This window comes from Bubalus kerabau, chromosome 20, assembly GCF_029407905.1.
Source record: "Bubalus kerabau isolate K-KA32 ecotype Philippines breed swamp buffalo chromosome 20, PCC_UOA_SB_1v2, whole genome shotgun sequence".
Taxonomy (NCBI): Eukaryota; Metazoa; Chordata; class Mammalia; order Artiodactyla; family Bovidae; genus Bubalus; species Bubalus kerabau.
This window is the reverse complement of record NC_073643.1, coordinates 34076984-34102048: the sequence shown is the minus strand read 5'-3', so window position 1 is coordinate 34102048 and position 25065 is coordinate 34076984. Positions and strand designations below refer to the sequence as shown.

Sequence of the window (25065 nt, the reverse complement as noted above, 5' to 3'; positions counted from 1 at the left end):
CAAATCCTAAAAGAGGATGCTGTTAAAGTGCTGCATTCAATATGCCAGCAAATTTGGAAAACTCAGCAGTGGCCACAGGACTGGAAAAGGTCAGTTTTCATTTTAGTCCCAAAGACAGGCAATGCCAAAGAATGTTCAAACTACTGCACAACTGCACTCATTCCATATACTAGCAAGGTCATGTTCAAAATTCTCTAGGCATCAACAGTATGTGAATGCACTATATTAAAACTTATGAGATGCAGCAAAAACAGTTCTAAGAAGGAAGTTGATTGTAACAAATGCCTTTATTAAGAAAGAAGAATCTCAAATAAACAACCTAGCTTTACACCTCAAGGGATTAGAAAAATAAGACCAATCTAATCCCAAAGTTGGGCTTCCCTGGTGGCTCAGTGGTAAAGAATCTGCCTGTCAAGCCAGAGACACTGGCTGGATCCCTGGGTTGGGAAAATCCTCTGGAAAAAGTAATGGCAGCCCACTGCCCTATTCTTGCCCGGGAAATCCCATGGACAGAGGAGCCTGGTAAGCTACAATCTATGGGGTCTCAAAAGAGTCTGACACAATGATTAAACAACAATCCCAAAGTTATCAGAGAGAAGAAAATAATAAAGATTAGAGCAGAAAGCAAAGAAATAAAGACTAGAAAGACAATGGAAAGAGTCAGTGAAATTAAAGGCTGGTGTTTTGAGGAAGTAAAAAACTGACAAACCTTTTGCTAAACTTACCAAGAAAAAGAGAAGACTCAAATAAACTAAATTATAAACGAAAGAGGAGACATTACAACTGATACCACAGAAATACAAGGGATCCTAAGAAACTGCTATGAGTAATTATACACCAAAAACTGCCTAACTTAAAAATGAATACTTTCCTAGAAACATACAACCTACCAAGAATCAGTCATGAAGAAATAGAAAATCTGAATACATATCCATGATTTTCAAAGGGAAAAGGAGGGGGATAAATTAGGAATTTGGGATTCACATACACACAGTACTAAGTATAAAAAGATAACCAACAAGGACATGCTGTAGAGAGCACAGAATTATACTCAGTATCTTGTAATAATCTATAACGGATAATAATCTGTTTTAGGGGGTTGTTTTGGGGGGCTTTTTGGGGGGGCCTCATAGCTTGTGGGATTTTAGTTCTGCAACCAGGGGTTGAACTCCAGCCAGTACAGTGATAGTAGCAAGGCCCACCTGCCAGACCACCAGGGAACTCCCAAGGGCCTGAAAAGAAATATATACAAACATACATACATATATATATATAACTGAATCACTGCTGTATATTGAAACTTGACAACAACTGTAAATCAACTATACTTCAATAAATAAATAAACTTTCAAAAAAGATAAAACATCTAAACAGGCCAATAATGACTAAGGAATTTGAAATAGTAATCAAAAACCTCCTAACAAAGAAAAGTCCAGGATCAGACAACTTCCCTGGTGAATGTCACCAAACATTTCAAGAACTAATAACAGTCCTTTTCAAACTGTTCAAAAAAAACTGAAGAGGAGTGAATACTTCCAAACTCATTTTATGAGGCCTGCATGCATTACCCTAATACCTAAGCCAGATAAGGACAGGCCAAGAAAATAAAACTACAGGTCAATATCTCTGATGAATATAGATGCAAAAGTTCTCAACAAAATATCAGCAATCTGAATTTAACAGCACATTAAAAGGATCACAGACCATGACTAAGTGGGATTTATCCCTGGGATGCAAAGATGGCTCAACACACACAAGTAAATAAATGTGATACATCACATTAATAGAATTAAGGATTAAGATCATGTGATCCTATCAGTCAATACAGAAAGAGCATTTCACAAAATTCAACACACTTTCATGATAAAAGTTCTCAACAAAGTGGAAATTATATATATAATCTCATTTGTAGGTGGTGCAGTGGTAACAGAATCCATCTGCCAAGCAGGAGATGCAGGTTCAATCACTGAGTCGGGAGGATTCCTGGAGTAGGAAATGGAAGCCCACTTCAGTATTCTTGCATGGAAAATTCCATGGACAGAGGAGCCCTTTGTGTCCATGGGGTCATAAAGAGTTGGACATGACTGAGTGTGCACCCATGCACATGCACACACACACACAAATGTATCTGTGGAATACACACAACTCAATAGCAAAAAACCCCCTAATAATCCAATAAAAAATCGGCAGGCAATCTGAACAGACATTTTCCAAAGAAGACATACAAATGGTCAACAGGTACATTAGAAGATGCTCAACATGACTAATCATCAAGGAAATGCAAACTAAAACCACAGTGAGATAGCACCTCACACCTATTAGGATGGCTATTATCAAAAAAGGACTTCCCTGGTGGCTCAGATGGCAAAGCGTCTATCTACAATGTGGGAGACCTGGGTTTGATCCCTGGGTCAGAAAGATCCCCTGGAGAAGGAAATGGCAATCCACTACAGTACTATTGCCTGGAAAATCCCATGGACAGAGGAGCCTGGTGGGCTACAGTCCATGGGGTCGCTAAGAGTCGGATAAGAGAACAACTCTCCTGGTGAGAAAACAGGGCCCTCGTCCACTGTTGGTGAGAATGCAAACTGGTACAAACATGATGGAAAACAATACAGAGGCTCCTCAAAAAATCAAAAATAGAAGCACCATATGACCCAGCAAATCTCACATCTGGGTATATATTCAAAAGAGTTTAAATCAGACCTCAAAGAAATCGCTCATGCTCATTGCAAAATAGTCACCATAGCAAGACGCGGAAAAAGCCTAAGTGACCACTGACAGATGAATGGACAAAGAAAATCTGATGTATATATTATATGTTATACACACACACACACACAAGAATATTATTTGGACACCAAAAAGGAAATATTGTGCCTCTTGCAACAATATATATGGACCTTGAAGGCAGTGAAACAAGGAAAGTCAGATGTGTGCATGCTAAGTTGCTTCAGTTGTGTCCGACTCTTTGTGACCCTATGAACCATAGCCCACCAGGCTCCTCTGTCCATGGGATTTCCAGGCAAGAATACTGGAGTGGGTTGTCATGCCCTCCTCCAGGGGATCTTCCTAACCCAGGAATCAAATTCACATCTCTTTTGTCTCCTGCACTGGCAAGCAAGTTCTTTACCACCAGCGCCACCTGGGAAGCCAAGAAAGGCAGATAGTGAAAGACAAATACTGTATGATCTCATTTACATCTAGAATCTAAAAAAGGCCAAACTCTTAGACACCAATAGTAGAATGGTGGTTCCAGGGACTGAGGGGATGTTGGTCAAAGGGTACAAACTTCTAGTGATAAGATGCATAAGTTCTGTGGATTTTTTTTTATGCAAAGCATGGTGCTAAACATCCTAAGGACAGGGCCCTACAACAGAAGAATGTGGCCCCGAAGGTCCATAGCGTAGAGGTAGGAAATTCTGTCCTAGAGGGAAAAATAAGTAGTGAAAAGTAGGAGTCTACCCGTATACACCCCCATATACAAAGAGGGATCTTGGACCAAGAACCACCCTTGAAATATCCCCTAGCATCTATGTCTTAGAGTACAACTGATCACACGCCATGTTTCTTCCTAAGTTTGTAAATTTAACTTTCCTATAACACAGGAGCAAACAAGAAAAATGTGCCAGATGTTCTATAGCCAGAGAGACCAGGGCCCTACCAAGAGATTTTTAGAATTTATAATTATGAGAACAGTTATTAGTACCATTATGAAACTATTTGTTTAAAACAAATTGTAGGAGGCTTCCCTGATGGCTCAGTGGATGAGAGTCTGCTGCCAATACAGGAGACGTGGGTGTGATCCCCAGTCTGGGAGGATCCCACATGCCTCAGGGCAAATAAGCCCGCGCCACAACTACTGAGCCCACGTGTCGAAACCACTGGAGCCCGAACTCTCTAGAGCCTTTGCTTCACAACAAGAGAGTCTGCTGCAATGAGAAGCCCATGCCCTGCACAGCCAACAAAGAGTAGTCCCCTCTCGCCACAACTAGAGAAAAGCCTGAAGTGAAGTCGCTCAGTCGTGTCTGACTCTGCGACCCCATGGACTGTAGCCTGCCAGGCTCCTCCGTCCATGGAATTTTCTTTTTCTTTTTTTTTTTTTTGTGCTAACACTTGAAATACATTTGCTAATTAAGACAACCAACACTTTTTACTTTTATTTGCATTTATTTTTTGCGGCATTTATTCCCGGGCCATAAGTTTTTGTTTCTTCTGGGATATCTTTTTCTTCTGTGCAACGTCCTCTTCTGGTTTAGGAACAATCTGTTCTTTTTCAGTAAGGATCATCTCAATGTGGCAGGGAGAGCTCATGTAGGGGCTGATCCGACCATGAGCTCTGTAAGTCCTGCGCCACATCTTAGGGGCTTTGTTCACTTGGATGTGCTCAATGACCAGAAAATCTACATCTAAGCCCTTAAGTTCAGCATTACTCTCTGCATTTTTGAGCATGTGTAGTAAAAATTCAGCACTCTTTTTGGGCCACCGACCCTGCGTCCAGCCCCACTGTTTGGCCTGTGCACACCTACCAACTCCACCGTTGTAACGACGGAATGGTACACATTGTTTCTTTAAAGTGACATCCTTCAGATACTTGGTGGCTTTTCGGATATGCATACCCTTTATGGCCTGGGCAGTTTCATGAGTGTTCTTAAAGTGAACACGAAGATTTGAACCTCTTGATTTGCATGATTTTGTGGGGTTTTCTGGGTCAAGTGAATAGCGCACCATTTTTAGGGGTCACCTCAGGCCGCTTACCGGAAAAGCGTCCATGGAATTTTCCAGGCAAGAATACTGGAATAGCTTGCCATTTCCTTCTCCAGGGGATCTTCCTAACCCAGGGATTGAACCCAGGTCTCCCGCATTGTAGGCAGATGCTTTTACCATCTGAGCCAAAAGCCTGAGCAGCAACAAAGATCCAGCACAACCAAAAATAAATAAATGAACTGTAGTAGAACCCAAGGAACTTAACAACAAGGAATCCTTTGTAAAGCTAAATATAAAAGTAAATATGTGATTAAAAATCATATTTATAAAACCAAACTGAGATTCTATTTAGCTTCTTTTGGATCAGCTGTACAACTACTGTCCTCTATGTTGGGAATGAATTTAGAAGATTAGAACACAAATTTGGCCTTCCCAGATAGGGTTTGTTTTTAAGAACAGCCTGTGTCAAAGACTAATTACTACTAAGAGTTGATTCATAATTTAGTTTAAATTGACATAAATCTCCCTTTTCACTTATTATCTTTAAAAAAGGGTTAACATTTCATATATTATCTTTAAAGAAAGGTTAACAATTGCTTTATTAATGCCACTAAATTGATTGGAAGAACAGGCATAGATTTAGGCCACTCTTCTGCTTGTTAAAAATATACTGTTGATGAGAATCTAGGGACTCTGAGTTTGGAACTATTTTCTTTCTCCCACTGGGTTTATCTGATTACCTCGTTAGTCTCAGGGCACAGTAACTTCTGACACTGCCCTAACACAGACACGGGGCTCACGATGCCTATATCCCTTGAGATCCTTGGTAGATCTCCAGACCAAACCTTCTGCTTTGTTGAGACTGTGCTAGATCTACAGGATGTGTCAAGTCAACAGCTTCTGAAGGGCAGGAATCAAATCCACATCTTCATTGCTAGTCTAGTATTATTTATGCATCAAATCTATATACATCACCATTTAATTACTGAGGTGCATGTGTTAACTGGAACCAGAATTTGAAACTTTTTAAAGACATGTATTCCACGAGGCTTTTCCAATTGGGGCTCCAGCCAAAAGGTATTGGTTTCTTAAGTAACCAAAGGGGATGGTGCCAGAGAGGGCTCATTTCTAAAGCGGTCCAGTGGCATTAATCCCAGGTAGAGGAACCAACTCCTGTGTTAGATACTATTCATGGATATTTCCTAACCACTTCTAACAGCAACAAATCAGCCCCTTCAATCCCATCTGAGGGCTGAGGAAAATGACCCTGGGCATGTAACCTAATAAAGCATCAGTTTGCTTATCTATAAAATGGGGGTGAGTTCCCTGGTGGTCTAGTGGTTAGGATTTGGTGCTCTCACTGCCATGGCCTAGGTTCAATCCCTGGCTGGGGAACTGAGATGCTGAATGCTGTACGGCGTGGCCAAAACTAAAACAAATAAAAATAACACCACCACCACCAAAAATTCTGTAGCTTCTTCAGAGAGCTTTTCAAAAAATAATACAAATAAATAAAAGGGGAGTAATGATAGTACTTGCTTTATGGGTACACTGTGAGGATTAAACGTGAGAGCACATGCAGAACCTGACTGTATGACAAGACAATCAGGTCTTATCATTATTTCTACCAAAAAGACCACCATGTGAGAAAGCGGCCCCAAAGCCTGTGTTCTTTCCACTGTATCACTTGACATCCAACGAGCAGGGGCCACCATTTTTTCAGTTATTTACATGTAATCTTAGCGATGGCTCAGATAGGTCATACACAGACACTTTTTCCTATCTCCCAAGTTTAACTTATTAATTTCCATAACTCCTTCTCTTAACCCTCAAAAAAGGAGGAGGGAAGAAAAAGAAACAAAAGACCAAGCATTTTATATGTGCTGTTCCTTGGTCTAAAGGTATTCTGTCCTTCAGATTTTAGGAAAATCACAGGGCTTCCCTGGTGGCCTAGTGGTTAATAATCTGCCTGCCAATGCAGGGGACATGGGTTCGATCCTTGGTCTGGGAAGATCCCACATGCCACGGAGCAACTAAGCCTGTGTGCCTACTGAGCCCTAGCTACTGAAGCCCACACACCTAGAGCCCATGTTCTACAACAAGAAAAGCCCCTGCTCTCTGCAACTAGAGGAAATGTGCGCAGCATTGAAGACCCAGCACAAACAAAAATTTTTTTAAAAGTCAATAAATCTTTAAATAAAATCATAATATTTTTTTAATTAAAAAATCATTTTATTGAAGTATAGTTGATTTATGATATTTTATTAGTTTCTGGTACAGCACAGTGATTCAGTTATATGCGTTTTACAATTTGCATTTGCTAATCCCAAACTCCCAGTCCATTCCTCCTCCATCCACCATGGATTTTAACAGTTGCTTTGAAATAGCCCTTAGAATGATTATGCTAACATATTTTTAGTAGTAGTATATAAAAATAAGTTTTCCCATATCCTGGTCAACATTTTTTTATCCTTTTTCTTTTTTTAACTTTTGAAAATAATGATCATTTTAGTTCTGATGTGCTAGGATTACTGCAGGATAGAGGGTCCATTACAGCCAGGATGGTTGTGTAGTTATGGTTTCTGGACAAGAACCTATTAACTGGCTGCTGCTGCTGCTAAGTCGTTTCAGTCATGTCCGACTCTGTGCGACCCCATAGACGGCAGCCCACCAGGCTCCCCCATCCCTGGGATTCTCCAGGCAAGAACACTGGAGTGGGTTGCCATTTCCTTCTCCAATGCATGAAAGTGAAAAGTGAAAGTGAAGTCGCTCAGTCGTGTCCGACTCCTAGCGACCCCATGGACTGCAGCCCACCAGGCCCCTCCATCCATAGGATTTTCCAGGCAGGAGTGCTGGAGTGGGTTGCCATTGCCTTCTCTGAATTAACTGGCTAGTGCCCTGCAATGTTAACACCACACACTGCTTGCTACTGACTCTGCTCTTAGATGGTGACTATACAATATTGCCTGACACTTGATAATTATGGGGGGAAAAAAATCATTTTTTTTATTTCTAATAAAGTAATAGAAATATTGAATACACACACAGAATCAGAGGTTACGTCCCTCAGGAAGCCTTCCTTGACTGCACCCTGCCCCCAGAGGGTTTGATTGTCCACTCTTCATTCTGCATCCCTGATCATACCACTTTGCACAATATTCCAATGACCTATGAACTTGATTGAGTCCCTGATTAGATTGCAAACCTCTAAGGGGTGGAGCCCATGTATGAGGATGTGCTATTCCCAGTACCTTGCACAGAATAGGTAATAATCTTTTAAACTAATAATTTATAAATAATTCTTGAGCATGTGGAAAACTAAGGAAATGAGAAAACATCCAGAGTGTGTTTGCATACACAGGTGTGGTGGCCTTTGAGAGAATGAAGAGAGAATGGGAAGAGTTTTGAATGGAGTAGATGGTGGTCTTCGGAGATAAATGTTGCAGTACCATTAACTGAAATATGAGAATCTTAAGAATTCAGACCTGGTAATATGCAGAACTGACTCATTTGAAAAGACCCTGATGCTGGGAAAGATTGAAGGCGGGAGGAGAAGGGGACGACAGAGGATGAGATGGTTGGATGGCATCACTGACTTGATGTGCACGAGGTTGAGTAAGCTCCGGGGGTTGGTGATGGACAGGGAAGCCTGGTGTGCTGCAGTCCGTGGGGTTGCAAAGAGTCAGACACAACTGAGCGAATGAACTGAGCTGACTGAAAATGGACAGTGTATATTAGCTGCTTAGTTGTGTCTGATTCTTTGCGACCCCATGAACTGTAGCCCACCAGTCTCCTTTGTTCACGGGATTCTCCAGGCAAGAACACTGGAGTGGGTTGCCATTTCCTTCTCCAGGGGATCTTCCCGACCCAGGGATCGAACCTCAGTCTCCTGCATTGCAGGCAGATTTCCTACCACCTGAACCACAGGTAATATGGACACGAGAGCACTATTTTCCCCACTTTTTTAAATTGCAGGAAAATATGTGTCCCATAAAATTTTCCATTAATTCTAGTGGCAGTAAGTATATTTACAATGATGCAATGAAACCATCACCACGATTTCCAAAGTTTTTCATCACAGAAATTCTGCAACCATCAAGCAGGGACTCCCCTTTTCTTCTCCCAGCCCCTAGTAACCTGGAATTTATGTTCTGTTTCTATGAAGTTGCCTGTTCTGGACATTTCATAGAAGTAGAATCATACAGTATTTGTCATTTTGTGTCTGGCTTATTTCACTTAGCGTAACGTCTTTTAGGTTCGTCCACACTGCAGCATGAGGACTATCCTTAAGCAGAGCAGTGGACTAGAGACTTTCACCATGTTCCACCAAATTTTGATCAATATATGAAAAAACTTACATTTGCTGGGACTGAGGCCCCACATGGTTGGTTTATGGTGAAACTTGTTAGACAGTGACACGCCCAGATGTGGGATACAACTGCCAGGAGACAGCAGAGGAGAAGTGGAGGTCAGGCTGGAAGGCAGGTGAAGGGCGTGCTGACCGGATGCCTTTAGAGACGAGCATCGTGATGCTGCAGCGGTGCTATGTGGCGATGGTTGCTGGCTTCTTTATTATCTCGTAGAGCCTTTAATGCCTTTTAGTAACTGTTAGAAATACCTCAATTGGACAGTGTGCCATGTATGTCAAAGATTTGAGAACCAACAGACTTAGCGTCCTGACATGCTCACATTTAATTTGTGAACAGTCAACTCTATATGCCAGAGAGAGACAGAGATAGGAGAAACAAGAGAGAGAGAACAAGAAAGGAAAAAATAAATCATGCAAGTAAAGTTGATTGCCATTTCATTCGATGAGCTTATGCCCCAGAGTGGATATGAGCTGGGAAATATGCATCCATTTTCTCAGCTTCCATAGTGAGATCTTTTTGTGCAAAATGTGCATCATGGGTTTAAAAATAAGTACCATGTGGTCATGAAAGAGAAGCTACTTCAGCTGGGGCTCAAGTGAAGATGTAGCAGTGTATTGCTGCTGCTGCTGCTGCTGCTAAGTCACTTCAGTCGTGTCCGACTCTGTGCGACCCCATAGACGGCAGCCCACCAGGCTCCCCCATCCCTGGGATTCTCCAGGCAAGAACACTGGAGTGGGTTGCCATTTCCTTCTCCAATGCATGAAAGTGAAAAGTGAAAGTGAAGTCGCTCAGTCGTGTTGGACTCTTAGCCACCCCGTGGACTGCAGCCTCCCAGGCTCCGCCGCCCATGGGATTTTCCAGGCAAGAGTACTGGAGTGGGGTGCCATTGCCTTCTCCGGCAGTGTATTGCAGAGCCAGCCATATTGCAGTGGCTGAAAGATGACACAGAACTGTTTCATATGGGACACCTCTAATACACTTTCTGGCATCATTTTGACCAGACCTAATTCTCACCTTATGCGCTGACGTTAGAAGCTTAACCCCTCCTCTGATTCTAGATTCGTCTTCATGATAGGATACGGTGGAAAAGCTATAGCGTCCTGCAAGATTTCAATATAGTCAGCAGTGCTATTGAGACTGCAGGGTTACAAGAATCAGACAGTAACTAGAGCTAGCCCAAGCTTATAAAAGATAAAGCAGGACTTCCGTGGTGGCCCAATGATTAAGAATCTGCCTGCCAATTCACGGGACACGGGCTCAATCCCTGGTCCAGAAAGATTCCTCTAAAACCGTGTGCCACAACTACTAAGCCCGCCCTCTAGGGCCCTTGTGCCCAGCTACTGAAGCCCCAGCACCTAAAATCTGTGCTCTGCAACAGAAACCAGCATAAGGAGAAGCCAGCGCATTGCAACCAGAGAAAGCCCGCCCACAGCAACGAAGACGGAGCCAAAAATATAAGTATTTTTTAAAATGTAAAAAAAAAAAAAGACAAGGCATTAGCTGGTCACACTTGATACAATACGACCTAAAATCCTAAAGAAAATCTACTCTGAATAGTCATTGGAAGGACTGATGCTGAAGCTCCAATACTTTGGCCACCGGATGTGAACAGCCGACTCTTTGGAAAAGACCTTGAGGCTGGGAAAGATTGAAGGCAGGAGAAGGGGACGACAGAGGATGAGATGGTTGGATAGTATCACCGACTCGATAGACATGAGTTTGAACAAACTTCGGGAGATGGTGAAGGATAGGGAAGCCTGGCGTGCTGCAGTCCATGGGGTCACAAAGAGTGAGACACAGCTGAGCAACTGAACACTCTGATAAAAGTCTGCATTGGTATTGCTGCAGGTTTAAAGAAACAAAGCTCATGATGGATGCCTTCCAAGGAGATAGTAGACGTTCCTTCTAGTGTGTCTCAAATTGTAATTGTGAAAATGCATCTGTATTCAGTAAGTCTGGGAAGGAGCCTGAGATTGTGTATCATGTAACACGCTCCCAGGTGATACTGATGCTACTGATCCTCTGACAAACATTTGAGCAGCAACGTTCAATGCTGCTATTTTGACAGCATTCATTCTCTGAGGCTTTCACTTTCCAATTCCAAATTCCTAGAGGGGATGTGATTGCTCTAGCCTGGCTCAGACACACCCCTGGATCCATCAACTATACTTAAGGGGTCAGGTCAGGAAATAGCAAAATTACCACTGCTGGTGCGTAACGAGAGCTTACTCTGGGCTGCTGTTGTCTATGCATTTTATACATACGATCTTCTTTAATCTGGAGATCAGCCCTTTGAAGTGAGGGGAGAAAATGGAGGCTTAGAGAAGCCGAGTGACTTTCCCAAGGTCACATGGCTAGCAGGTGTCAGAGCCACGCTTTGAACCCACACTGCCAGGCTCTAGAGCCCCTGAGCTCTGTCCACTTTAAGATTTGGCCTTGGGGGCTGGAGTGCCCTTTGAATGTGAGGAGTAGTTTCCAGAGAAAGAAGACTCACTGTCACCTGAGCAGTTGCACTCTAGAAGATTCACTACATAGGCACTACCTTAGTGTTTATGAATCACTAGAAACAGACCAGCTAGGTCACTGGTGTTTTATGGCTTCTTCAATAAATAACAAACCCAACTTCAGGAAAAGGGCAGAGGCACTCTGTAGGAGACGAAGTACACAGGCAGCTGATCCCTGAACAACGACTGTGTGCACCCACTTACATGTGGATTTTTTTTTTCAGTAATAAATACTACAATACTACACGACCCATGGTTAAATTTTTGGATACAAAACTGTGGATACGGAGGAACGGCCGAAATGAAGGAACCACTATATGGAGGAAGACCGACTATAATTTAAATGAAGGTTTTCAAACACAGGGAGCTTGCCACCCCTCCTCCCCCGCACGTTGTTCAAAGATCACCTGTCAATAGCACGTTAAAGCCCAGTCAGAAGGGATGGTTATTATGCCAGCTCCTTGTTAGTGTGAGCCACGGACAAGAAACACAGGCCCGCGCTGGGAACACCTTAGAAATGCAGGCTCCCTGACCCCCAACCCCGTACCTCCTGGATCAGAACTGCATATTAACAAGGTTCCCAGTGATGCATAGGGCTTAGGTTCATCAACAGTACCTGAATTCCACAGGAAACCTGGGACCACGACAGGACTCTCTATTAGTACCCTTGCTTGAAAAAACTACTATGATAAGACTATCCCCAGGGCCAAGGAGCTGCAGACAGGCGTCAGAGGAAGGAGGAAGAGGATTCACTGACCAGGGGAAGGAGCGTGGAGAGGCCAGGTGCAGCTCGGTGGGTCTAAAGCCTTGTGCTTCATATGAGGATCACCTGAGGACTTCTGGTTCACCCTCCGATAGATGGCGCCAGACATAAAGAAACCTCCTGCCAATGCAGGAGACCTGAGAGACGCGCGTTCAATCTCTGGGTAGTGAAAATCCGCTGGAGAAGGAAATGGCTACCCACTCCAGGATTCTTGGGCTTCCCTGGTGGCTCAGACGGTAAAGAATCCACTTGCAATATGGGAGACCTGGCTTCAATCCCTGGATTGGGAAGATCCCCTGGAGGAGGGCATGGCTACCCACTCCAGTATTCTAGGCCTGGAGAATCCCATGGACAGAGGAGCCTGGTGGGCTGCAGTCCACGGGGTCACAAAAAATCGGACATGGCTGAAGCGACTTAGCACGCACGAGGATTTTTGGTTCACCCTCAGATATTCAGATTTAGTGGGTCCATTGTAGGACTGAAGCATTGGTACCTCTTGGTTTCAAGCTTCCCAGGTGGATGTAACATACACGGGTCTAGTTGAAGTCGCTGTACAGAAACCCTAGAGTGGGGAGCGCGTGTGGCTTCTGAACAATCACTTTAACTTCAGGTTTGGGAGGAGAGGATGTTAATAAAGCAACATAACCCTTAAATGTGCCTAAGCCTCAGCTGAGAATATCGTGCAAATGCAGAGCCTGGTTCACTAGATTCAGGCTGAACAACATTATTTTCCTACATGTCAGTAGCCTGATCTAAGTGAGGTGTCTTCACTTTAATATCATTACTCAGGGTAATTTTGAATCAGAATTTACCCCTCCCTCAGAATCTCTGCTGAGTAGAGATTTTAAAATCAACTAGAGCCTGTCAACCTATAATTTTAAGTTATTTGAACCTCAAAAATATTCTTCAGATGTTGGAGTCCTAACCCCCTCTAGGTATCTCAGAATGTAACCTTCCTTGGAAATGAGCTCTTTACAGATGCAGGCAAGGTAAGGTGGGGCCTAAACTAACAGAATTGTTGTCTTGTTCAAAATCATGCCCCACTCTTTTGTGCCCCATGGACTGTAGCCCACCAGGCTCCTCTGTCCATGGGATTTCCCAGGCAAGAATACTGGAGTGCGTTTCCTTTCCCAGGGGATCTTCCTGACTCAGGGATGGAACCTGTGTCTCCTACATCAGCAGGCAGGTTCTTTACCACTAAGCCACTTGGGAAGTCCACTGGGATTGGTACCCTTATAAAAAAGGGAAATTTAGACGGTGGGATGTGCACACAGGGAAAATGTCACATAACCATGGAGGCAGGGATCAAGGTGATACTTCTATTACAAGCCAAAGTAAGCCCAAGATTGCCAGCAAACCCCAGAAGTTAGGTGAGATACATGAGAGAGATTGCCCCTCACGCATCTCAAAAGAAAGCAGACCTGCCCACATCATATCCATAATTTCTGACTCTTTGTTTACAGCAGCTCTGGAAAACGAATACCGTATGGAAACACTATGCAATTATACAACTACATGCTGGACAAGAAGCTGATTTTAGATTCTAAATTCATATTTAAATAAAACATGGAAGCTGATTTTAGATTCTAAATTCATATTTAAATAAAACATGGTCCCTGATTTCTAAGAGCTCACAGATTAGGTGGGGAGGGGAGTAAACATTAGTATGCATGTGTGCGTGTACATATACACAGACATCAGTAACATGGAAATTAGTGGGTTGTGTGAAGTGTTAGGTATTGCTTTGGGAAGGATCCATTTACCTGGGAGGGATCTAGAAATTTTTCACAAGGTAGGTAGGGTGCGCATTAGGAATTGAAATAGTTGTTCAAGTCATGCAAAAATCCATTGTTGTGTTATAATGATTCACTCTTACATTATTAAAAACCTAATTCCTCAAATACGACTTAAAGTTCGGGCTGGCCTTGAAATATTTTCCCCTTCTCCATCTGCATGCAGCAACATTATTGGAAGAAATAACTTCTGACAATATATTTAATTTATTGAGCTCCAAGGAGCTGAAATTTGCTAATGTTTCAGCTCCAGGTGGGCAACATGATTACCATTGCTTTTAAAGCACCAATTTCATATGTTCTCAACCATTTTCATTACACTGTAAGGGGGAGCAAATAATTGGGGTTCAGACTGTTGTGCCAAGGAAATAATTTATGTCTCCTCGAACTAGAGATCTCAAAATAACAAATAACATTTGTAGGATACACAGCACAGAACACCTAAAGCATTTCCTTTATTTCAACTCCGGCTTGTAGTTTCTTATCCCAAAGCATCTCATTAAGGGCTAAAAAAGGGCTTTGGTAGAGCCAGAGAAAGCTCAAACTGTCCCTTTGCCATTAAGCCTAAGATTTTAAGCCAATTTCCTCTATTTTTTTGTTTTTTGGCCCTTGTTACTCTATTAAAGCCCTTTATTATTCCTGATGTGTGCTCAGGTACGGGCATGGCAGGCTTAATCCAGCAGATTCAAAATTCCATTTTGAAATTCTGTTTATTAAAATTTCTGGTTGCCTTGGTAATGGGGCAGGGAGGAGAGTGGTCAGATAAAGGACATTACGGGACATACACACACTAAAACTTTTTTCTCAACTTCAAATTTAATTGGGTATCCTTTACTTTTATTCGGTAACTCTGGCAATTCTACACATAGCACAAGTGAAATTATACCCTGGGGTAGAAAAATGTTAGCCTGCGTCCCTTTGTGAATGGGAAGCTAGAAAGGGCAAGTTGTGAGCTTTAGAATTGTTCCAATCTGGGACAGATTTCTGGCTTTATGCTTAGTTATGTGGCCCTGGCAGTGTATATGAGGAGCTCCTCTGGGTTTCCTCTCTCATCTGTAAGATGGGTATATTTAATGCTTGCCTCCTCTGGTGGCAGGATGACGTGTCAGCACAGTGCAGTTCAACGTAGTTTAGTACTGAGCCATGTTAGAGCCAGAGGCAAAAGGAATAAGCAGTAATACTGATTCTAACCTTATTTAAAATTTTTATATTTTGTTCATCGTGGATTTTTTTTTTTTGCCTAGGTTTTGATTATTTTGACTTTTAAAAATATTTTGTGGCTTTTCACAAAGACGGTGCTGAAGGTGAAGAAGGAAGCTCCTGTCCCCCTACCAAAGCCACAGCCAAAGCAAAGGCTTTGAAGGCCAAGAGAGCAGTGCTGAAAGGCATCCTCAGCCACAAAGAAAAAATCCAGGTGTCACCCACCTTCCAGCAGCCCAAAACGCTGCGACTCAGGAGGCAGCCCAAATATCCTAGGAAGAGCACCCCTGGAAGAAACAAACTTGACCGCTATGCCATCATCAAGGTCCCCCTCACCATGAAGAGAACAGAAGACAACACACTGGTATTCATTGTGGAGGTCAAGGCCGACAAGCACCAAATCGAACAGGCTCTGATGAAGCTCTGTGACACTGACATGGCTAAGGTCAACATTCTGATCAGGACTGATGGAGAGAAGAAGGCATGTGTTCGACTGGCTCCTGATGATGACGTTGCCAACAAATCTGGGATCATCCAGGGCTTCCCTGGTGGCTCAGCTGGTGAAGCACCCGCCTGCCAATGCAGGAGATGCAAAAGATGCAGGTTCGATCCCTGGGTACGGAAGACCCCCTGGAGAAGGAAATGGCAACCTGCTCCAGTATTCTTGACTGGAAAATTCCATGGATAAAGGGGCCTGGTGGGCTACAGTCCATGAGGTTGCAAAAAGGTAGATATGACTGAGTGCACATACATGCAAACTGAGTCCATCTGGCTAATTCCAAATATTAAAGTTTTCATAAAATAAAAAAATATTTTTGTGTGTGTGGCCATGCCACTTGGCTTGTTGTGGACTCTTAGTTCTCTGACCAGGGATGGAACTCCAGCCCTTGGCAGTCGAGGCACTGGCCCACCATGGAATTCCCTTGATTATTTTTAAAAGATTGTGTTGAAATATTATTTATCTTTATTTATCTGGGCTTTCTGGTACCCCCTTACATCTTGCACTTGAGCAAGTATTTCACTCACTTTAACCTAATCCCAGCCCTGGTACTCAGTGAATGTTAAATATTATTGATACTTACCATTTTAATTTTGATAAAGTTTATAGTATTATTAAAACTTATTAATAACAACTCCCTTGTATTCCACGTCCTTGCAAGTGTCATATTAGAAACAATAATGACAACAAACAATGATAAGCACTAGCTGTGTCCGAGGCACTGGGAGTTCATGGTTTTACTGAATCCTTTCAATTTCGTGTTGCAATTTTTATTTCTATCTTATTGGAATATGATATTTAAAAAAATTTTAACTTCCCAAGAAGACATTGCTAATAAATCAAACTGTCGGGTGTTCGATTTTTTTTTTTTTTTTCCCTGAAGAGCCTTTAAACCTGGTTTGTACATCCATTTGAATTCAGTGTTGTGAGGTGGCCCCATCAGAAATCTCCTGCCTGCAATAACCCACGCAGGCCTCTAGGTGTCCTCGTTGACCAATTTTGCCAACACCGGGGTTCTAGGCCAGAGGAAACTGTTTTAGGAAAGGTTTTCTCAGGGGTGCCCTTCCAGAAGAGCTTCATTCTGTACATATTGACAGACCGAACCAGGCCTAGCCTGGCAGGTTTCTGATATGAAGAAAGGCTTGTATTGAGCAGGGCCAAGCTCTCTCCACACAGAGGTGTAAGACCTGTCCCTAGCATACCATCCCCAAAAGCTTTTCATACATCTGTCCCACCTGCCCTTGGACTGAGGACTGGCAAGTAGGGCTGCCCAGTGTCCCATATCTATGGGACATGTTCTGTGTGGAATGATTTTGGTTGGTGTCCCTTATTGATTTTTTTATATCAGGATACCCCAAATGTCCTATATGCAGCTTTTTTTTTCCCTCCCCCAATAAATCAGAGCTATTTTACAAATTTAACTGGGCATCCTGCATTTGCTAAATCTGGCCACCCTCCTAACTGGCTTGTTTGCACTCTTATACACATGAAAAGGCAGGTACCAGTCTCTGAGCCAGCAGCAGGCTCAAGCCCAGGGTGAAGCAGCTAGGGCACTCACTCTCAGGCTCTTTAAACTATACCCTGCCTTAGGCCTGGCCTTGCAGGAGGGCTCTGACTGAAAGGTCAGGAAAACATCTTAATCGGTTTGACTTCTTGGGTTAATCTTTATGCAGCCTCCTTCCACAGTGTACACCAGCAGGGCACGAATTCGTAATTTTCAAATGTTCTACTGAATGCATTTGTGAACTGCAATCCAAGCCTGCATGCTTTCTTGATACGTAACTTGAGCAAACTACTCAGTTTCCTCGAGCTTTTGTTTGCGATTAATACTTGCAAACTTGCTCTGAGGATTAAATAAGAGAAAAAAAAAATTCCATATGCTCCCGACAGTACTTGAGACCTATGATGAATTGTTTCAATAGTGTCATTTCAGTGGTTAAACTAAGGCAGTGCAAATCCTCTGAACCCCAACTTTCTAGATACTCTAATCCTTAACATCAGCACCTTTCTTTCAGGGGATAATTTATATTACAAAGCATCTGCTGGGGACTAGATTTTGTGCTGAGCTGTTTATGTGCATTATCTTTTCTGTTTTTCTTGCTACTCAATTTATTGTTTCTTTTGTCTTAAAAGGTATGAAAACTGCCTGGATCGGTCACTTCTTTGAGTCTGGGTTTTTTTTTGTTTTTTTTTTTTTTCTCATTTTGTACTGGAATGTAGGCGATTAACAATATTGTGATAGTTGAACAGTGAAGGGACTCAGTCATATGTATACGTTTCCATTCTCCCCCAAACGCTCCTCTCATCCAGGCTGCCAAACAACACTGAACAGAGTCGCAGCTTCTGTACAGTAGGTCCTCGTTGGTATGCACGTTATCTTGTTCAGCCCACAAAATACCCTTGCGTGATGTGTCCTAGACAGGAAACTGAGGCCTCGGGGGGTTAGGAAATGACCCTTGATCATACAACCAGAGAGCCGTCGGGTTGGGATTGATTCCAAGCCCGGCAGCGTGTCTCCAGATCTGCCTGACTTCAAAGCCTGCATAAGCACTGCTTTATAGAGATGGTGAAGTTTGCCCAGACAACCACTATCAGCTCCCAGGAAGGCTTCTTTAATGGTAATTGAAGGGCTGCTGAGAATGCCCTTCCCACTTTTGGGGCTGTCAGTCTCCCTAAAGAGGTCTTTCCCACTCTGGCTTTCCAACCTTGGATCTCCTTATGGCACCGTTTTCTCACGAACTTGAGGAGAGGACGATACAAAGAATGGTTTTCCGGGAGAAGTTCTGTTTGTGCTAGGAGGGAGCAGTGTGGTTAGGAGGTCACAAAGCTAGTCTAATTCATAGGACTTTCCAGCCATGTCATGCCTGCAGCTCAGTTGTGTCTGACTCCTTGCAGCCCACCAGGCTCCTTTCTCCATGGGATTTCCCAGGCAAAAATACTGGAGTGGGTTGTCATTTCCTTCTCCAGGGATCTTTCTGATCCAGGGATTGAACCTGCGGCTCCTACACTGACAGGTGGATTTTTTTTTTTTTTTTTTTTTTAACCACTGAGCCACTAGGGAAGCCTAGGACTTTCCAGTGCATTCCTTAAATGCCTTTGCTTTCCTCCTCCACCCTTGGTGCAAAGGTAATTCTTGGCCAGCTGGTTGTTAACTAGCCCTTCAATTAGGCATATCCTCAAGCCACACCCTGATCAGAAAGAAGTGTCTGAATTGCACATCCTGAAAACTCACAAACTGCAGACTGCCCTGGACTGTCCTTTGCGCGGTTATTTTCACCATGCTATTCCGATTTGCATCCCTCCCACTGGCCACTCTTTCTCCTCCCCAGGCTGACTCCTCCTGTTCGCTCCTTCTCTTACTTTTTCATTTCTTTTGGCTTCCACTAAATGAAGGTGCTTGGTGAGCAGTCCCTATTTATAATATCACGGCAATAGACAGCAGAAGTTTTGGAGTCAGAAGTAGGTATGAATTTTGGGTTTACAACTTACTTTCTGCGTGGTCAAGCCACCAAGGCCGCGTAATCTTCTTGAATCTCTTTATATCCTTTTCTTTTCTTCTTTTTTTGGCTGTGCTGTGTGGCTTGCAGCATGTGATTAGCTCCTGGACTAGTGATTAAACTTACGCCCTCAGTAGTGAAAGGTCAGAGTTCTGTTAGGGAAACCATTAACTGAAACTGCCCACTCTGGCCAGGCACCATACTAACCACTTGCATGAGTTAGCTTAAACAGGGGGTCCTGGTAAGGAATGCAGAACAAGGTAGCGACAACTAGAAGAATTCGGGAAACCTCGTAAGGAAAGAGGAAAGGGTGGTCCCAAAGTCCTACCAACCTCCCAGAACTACTCTCACTGGAATCCATCTTGCTGACAGGCATGCACGCACACGCAGATGCACGCACACGCAGATGCACGCACACGCAGATGCACGCACGCATGCGTCACCAGGAAGGACCCCGAGTCATGGTAATTGGCCAGAGACAACTGAAACTAACCTGGTTACCTTAAAACTGGAAGCTGCAAGCTACATGGCAGAGCTGTTCTCGGGGGTCCGCTTACCATACTGCTCTCTGCCCCGGGCGCCCACACCCCACCCCCATTAAGTCTCTTGCTTTCTCAGCATGTGTGTCTCCTGGAACAATTCGTTTCCGACTGTCAGACAAGAGCCCACTCTCGGGCCCTGGAAGGGGGTCCCCCTTTCTGCGACATAACCGCTCGACCACCAGGGAGCTCCTTTAAATCCTTTTTCTGGGATAAGACGACTTTTGTCACACAATTGAAGAAAGGATTAAACGAAGTAATGTGTTATAACAGTTAGTCCATCGTTGCAACAATGGCAAGAGCTCAAAAAGGACAGCTTTATTACCTGTATTTCTTTAATCCTGGAAAAAATCTGCCTTCCTTTTCTTTTACTTTCTAAAACTGGTTAAGTTTCTCCTAGCTTTTGGGGCCATGGCAAACGCCATAATGCCACTCTCCAAGGCCTAGGAGAGCTTCTTTTCCTTTTTGCTTAACTGGATCTTTTCTTACCAATTCCTAAAATCAGGCTTCAGCATCACTGCTAGAAAGGTCTCATGTCCCACAAAATAAGGTATTATTCACGTCCCCTTTCTTCTCACCACTCTTGGCCCCCATAGGACTAATGATCATTTTAAGCTACTCCAGCCGATCACTTTTGTTTTTCCCTCATTGCACTGTAAGGCTTCAGGAAGACATTGTATTTTCACATTAAAACTTTTGTACTGTACCGAAGAAAGGCATCATTTCAATTCTGAAAGTTCTTAAGGACTGACATTTGAACTTTTGTTCCTAAGAACAGGCTTTAAACTAATAGTTCAAAACAATTCTGTAATCTTTATTGCTTAACATTAAGCTTTTATGAATACAAAGAGGGACCTTGGATACTTTCCTCAAATAGAGAAAAAAATTAAACATTCAGGAAGGTGAGGCAATTTTTTTCAATCCACCTTGTAAAACATACATCTTTATGAGGTAGATAAATATATACTGACCAAAAGTGAGGCCCAACATGTTTTGATGAAAAAAGTAAGTTGTAAAAGTGTACTTGTTATATGATGCTGTTTTTAAAGAAACTACTATAGGCATAGAAAAAAATCTGAACCGATATACAATAAATTAACAATTGTATCTGGTAATGTTGTTATAGGGCATGATGGTGCTTTTGTTATATATTTGCTTCATGTTTGAATTTAAGATTTTTAAGATGACGGTATGATATTTTACAATAAAAACATATCAATTTGATGTGTTGAAAAATTTACCTGTCACTTTTTGGTTATTAATAAACGTATCAAAAATGTTTAGGACATGCTTTTCAAAAAAAGATGAGAGGAAAATCATAGAGCAGACCCACTGTGTCTTCAATTTCTGTATCTTCTTTTCCTAGTTGAGAGCCGAGTTTTATTTTTTTCAAGGTATACCTGCAATTCTGAGCATATCATTTCTTTAACAGGAAAATAAATGATACCTTATTTCCATGTAAAGTACTTGTACAGAAATACTAATATCCCTATATTTCACTTACCACGCTCCTTGCCCCATTGCATGGGATTAAAAGATAACAGAAATATATTCCTGAATGTAAAAGACCTGTTTGCCAGTCTGCAAAACTAGAAAGAATGACTTGTTACAAATAAACAACATTCATAAGATTAGGAAGCCTAAAAATTTGCGATGGTTGTCCTCCATGAGGCAATAAACTACTGTATTTCACCCATTCTAAGACACAGCACTATATCTCACTAAGAAAGAAAAAAAAATTGCTAATTCAACTATAACATGTTAGTAGTCAAAAGATGCACCCTGATTTTGATGAGTAAGTATGAAAAAATGGCCATCTTGGAACCCATAAAATACAGTAATAATATCACTAAAAATCTGCAATCTTCACCAGCCTGATTACTTGCAGTAGAGCAATTTCAATTGCTTTGTGTGAGCCCTGAACATAAATGGAAAGATACATAAACATTTTCAGTAGCACACCTTCAATTTATTGACCTATGTAAAAAAAATAATAGGTCTAAAAAAGTCAGAACAGTAAAAGAATACGCAAAAGGGTATTTCTGTTTCTAGAAGGCTATACAAATATGGAAAAAGGAATAAGTTATTTGTTTGCATGTCTTTTTGTTTTCCAAATATCCCCCCCCAAAACTTAATTTTTAATGATACAAATGACTAGGACCAGTTTAACAAATCACCTTTATGTATATATTACATGCTTTGGAATATAGATAGAAAATGTCCCCAAAAAGTTGTTCAGAAACTTCTCTATTCACAATATGAACAAGAAACTTGTATAAAAGAGGGGGAAGGAGCACCTTCTGTGGAATTCTGAAGCAGAGTAAAGATGACGAAAAAGATCCATCTAGAATATGGAAATATTTGCTTAAAAAAAAAAACAACAAAAAACGAAAACTCCAAAACATCCTACAATAAACCATAGCAAATTAGTTCTTCCAAGGAAAGTATGAGGTAGTTTTAGCCTCATAATTAAATCTACTGCAGCTTGGAGGGTTTCGTTTTTGTTTTTAATGAGTAATCTTGCTTTTGTCACTTGGTGACTTAGAACTACCTGGGGAATCCAGACAATATGCTTATTTTTCAAATGTTCACAATTTTAAGGCACATAATTCATAGAAAATGATGTGGGTTTTGTGTCTTTCTTTTTGTTGTTGCTGTTTTCCTTTATATTGTGTTAGGTTCTTTCGGTATCACCTTAAAATACTTTTCCAAACTCTTGCTTATAAAAACTTTCCATAGCAAGTCTGCCATTGCAATGACAGCCATGTTGGAGAGTTACCAGCCTGAAGAATATAGCTCATGCCGTTGGCATAGAAAGGAAAAAAGGAACTCAATGATATTGTACCTTAGAAAATTTCCAGGCAGAGTTTGTCAGTTACTCAGTGGGCTGCTTCATTTTCCCCAATCTGCTACCATAGTTATATTACAGGACAATACAGCCGTAAGTCTTTCCAGAACCCATTTTGTGGTGCTTATGAAAACCATCATTCTTGATAACAGCCTAAAAACGTTTATACTCATTCAGAACTTCATGAAAATCCAGCTTCTCTTCAAGTAATTTTCCAATACTGTCTGAATTGTTCATGTCTGGGTAGACATAGCATGTAATTCTTCGTCAGCTCACAAATTCAAACTTTCTGATGGTGAGCAGTGACTAAACAGCTTCCAGCTTCCCTTCTCTCATCATCCTGAATTGTGCTCTGAAGTTTCCCCTGTCCTTCTTTACTTTGGGAGACCCTGAATGCACTTTTCACAGTTTTGAGGTCTGCCTTCAACCACTTTTATTCCCTTACAAAGTGCTTGCTCTTGGTAAAGGCCAAGTCCTCCTCGGCAAAGGTTCATACGTGGTCTTGCCCTTGCTCTGTTAGGTGAGCATCTGGACTTGGAAAGGTGAGATGTCATTCAAGGGCTTTGTGCGGCTTAGTGTGTGATTCACTTCTGGGGCCAATGGAGTCCTCCTTTCCACCTCGGATGCCTTCAGGTTTCTAAAGCCTACGGCCTCCCAGGAAGACGAACACATTTTGCAAGGCACACTAGTGTGAGAACGCAGTGCTTGGTCATGGGGCCCACCCGCAGTTCAGACTAATGTTCCAGGCTTGGAGTCCTCGTGCCAGAAGAGCCTCTGCTCACTACTCCCCAGGCTGTCTTCCAGCCGGCTTCCATCTGTACCATCCAGTTGACTGGTCTCTGGGTACGGTCTATGAAAGGAAACCAGAAAAGTTACACCTTGGGGTTATTTTTGTTCCCAGAGTACAAAGGTTACTACACTCAAAGAAATTAGTAGAAAACACAGTTAAGAAAACGGTTCAAAACTCCAAAATAAGGCAAGGGATGACTGTGCGCTTTTTTCAATGTCATACCAGAACATGGTCTAACAGGCCCATGCAAGGAGTATATATTTCTCTTGAGAGACAGACTTTTTAAAAAATATATATTTATTTATTCATCTGGCAGCATCGGGTCTTAGGTGCATCATGCAGGATCCTTCACTGTGGGCATGGACTCTCCAGTTGTGGCATATAGGCTCTAGAGCGTGCGGGCTTCCGTATTTGTGGTAGGTGGGTTTAGCTGCTTCATGGTATGTGGGATCTTAACCCACATCCACTGCATTGCAGAGTGGATTCTTAACCACTGGACTGCCAGGAAACTCCCAAGAGACAGACTTGTCTAACTTTCATTTACCATGGATGAGTACCAAGATTAAGTTACATGTTAACTTGGGGGGGTTCTGTACAGAAGAAATACACAGTAACCCTCTGTCTAGTAAAAAGATTATGGTCATAGTTTTATTGCCCAGTAGGATATTAACTGCTTTTGTGTCAACTGCAGGAATCTTATCTCGGTACTCTCTCTCTTGGTGTGTGAAATTCAGTCCTTTGAATTCTCTGGGAATAGCTTTACCATTCTGTTAGTTCTCTCATGAAGGAGTTAAATAAATCTTTCACATACGCTCATTTTCTGTTTGTGTTAGAGTAGTATTTTCGATTTTTGAAGTGTTTTTGACAGTCACCCTTTAAGCATTCTTCAAATTAAGAGACATATACTAGATGTTTTTCTTGGAAACAAAGGAATATATTTAAAGGGAGGCAAGGGTACCTTGGGACATTTTACATCCCTAGGGTGTATGGGTCAGGTGTAAATTAAAACAGCATCACATAAGATCACGGGCCCATTTGGAAGGTATTAAAGACATCCAAATGAGGGCATCCTGTTATACACACCGTTCCAATAAGCAAAACCTCATTCCTGTAACAGGAGGTTAGAATAGGTTAGATAGTTAGTAGTTTTCTTTTTATTTTAAATCTCAATGTCCTTTAGTACAGGTGAATAAAAAGTCCTTTGGAAAGAGACACTATGCAAAGCCAGGTATTTAGTGGGGTTTTCTTTTTTTTTGGTAACACAAAAACAAAAGCAGATTTCTGTAACTTCCACACCAGTCAGGACAGGCAAAGCTCCTGCTATGCAAGAAGCAACACACGGTCTGGAGGCATTGTACTTACTACAGCAGGCTACACTTAAAAGAGAATTTATAACTGATCTCATTTCTGGAGACACAACCATTCTCCGGGACAGAAGCCCTTGGTTTTGCCTAGTAATAGAGTTTGATAAGGAAGGAGATGGGAAATGGAAAACAGGAAGTGAAAGAAAAAAAATCATTTTAAAACAGTTTGGAGCAGCAGAGCCAAGAATTTG

General features: G+C 42.2%; 3 protein-coding genes, 1 non-coding gene and 1 pseudogene across 7 annotated transcripts in view; 2 read left to right on the top strand and 3 right to left on the bottom strand.

Annotated features, from left to right (window-relative positions):
- LMOD3 (leiomodin 3) overlaps nt 1–12362 on the bottom strand; it is a 43563-nt gene extending 31201 nt beyond the window's left edge. The window contains exon 1 of the mRNA XM_055557792.1: nt 12198–12362. The gene's annotated coding sequence lies outside the window, so the exon portion shown is untranslated. The remainder of the gene's footprint in view (nt 1–12197) is intronic.
- LOC129635117 (60S ribosomal protein L17-like) lies at nt 4186–4755 on the bottom strand. Its single transcript, XM_055557796.1, has one exon. It carries the CDS (start codon nt 4729–4731, stop codon nt 4186–4188), a length of 546 nt encoding a protein of 181 aa, XP_055413771.1. The 5' UTR covers nt 4732–4755.
- On the top strand, nt 5509–16506 carry LOC129635529 (uncharacterized; annotated as a pseudogene).
- On the top strand, nt 6031–6102 carry TRNAE-CUC (transfer RNA glutamic acid (anticodon CUC)). The gene has a single exon. It is a non-coding gene; the product is annotated as a tRNA-Glu (tRNA).
- Nucleotides 16507–21819: 5313 nt separating the features above from the next.
- Nucleotides 21820–25065, bottom strand: part of FRMD4B (FERM domain containing 4B) — a 193989-nt gene continuing 190743 nt past the window's right edge. For all 4 annotated transcript variants that reach the window (XM_055557789.1, XM_055557788.1, XM_055557791.1 and 1 more), the window contains exon 23: nt 21820–23570. In XM_055557789.1, coding sequence (XP_055413764.1) covers nt 23450–23570 — 121 coding nt within the window. In that variant the 3' untranslated portion in view covers nt 21820–23449. The remainder of the gene's footprint in view (nt 23571–25065) is intronic.

Bases quoted from the DNA above. Each gene is read 5' to 3' on its own strand.
- LOC129635117 (XM_055557796.1), bottom strand. From the start codon at position 4,731: ATGGTGCGCTATTCACTTGACCCAGAAAACCCCACAAAATCATGCAAA.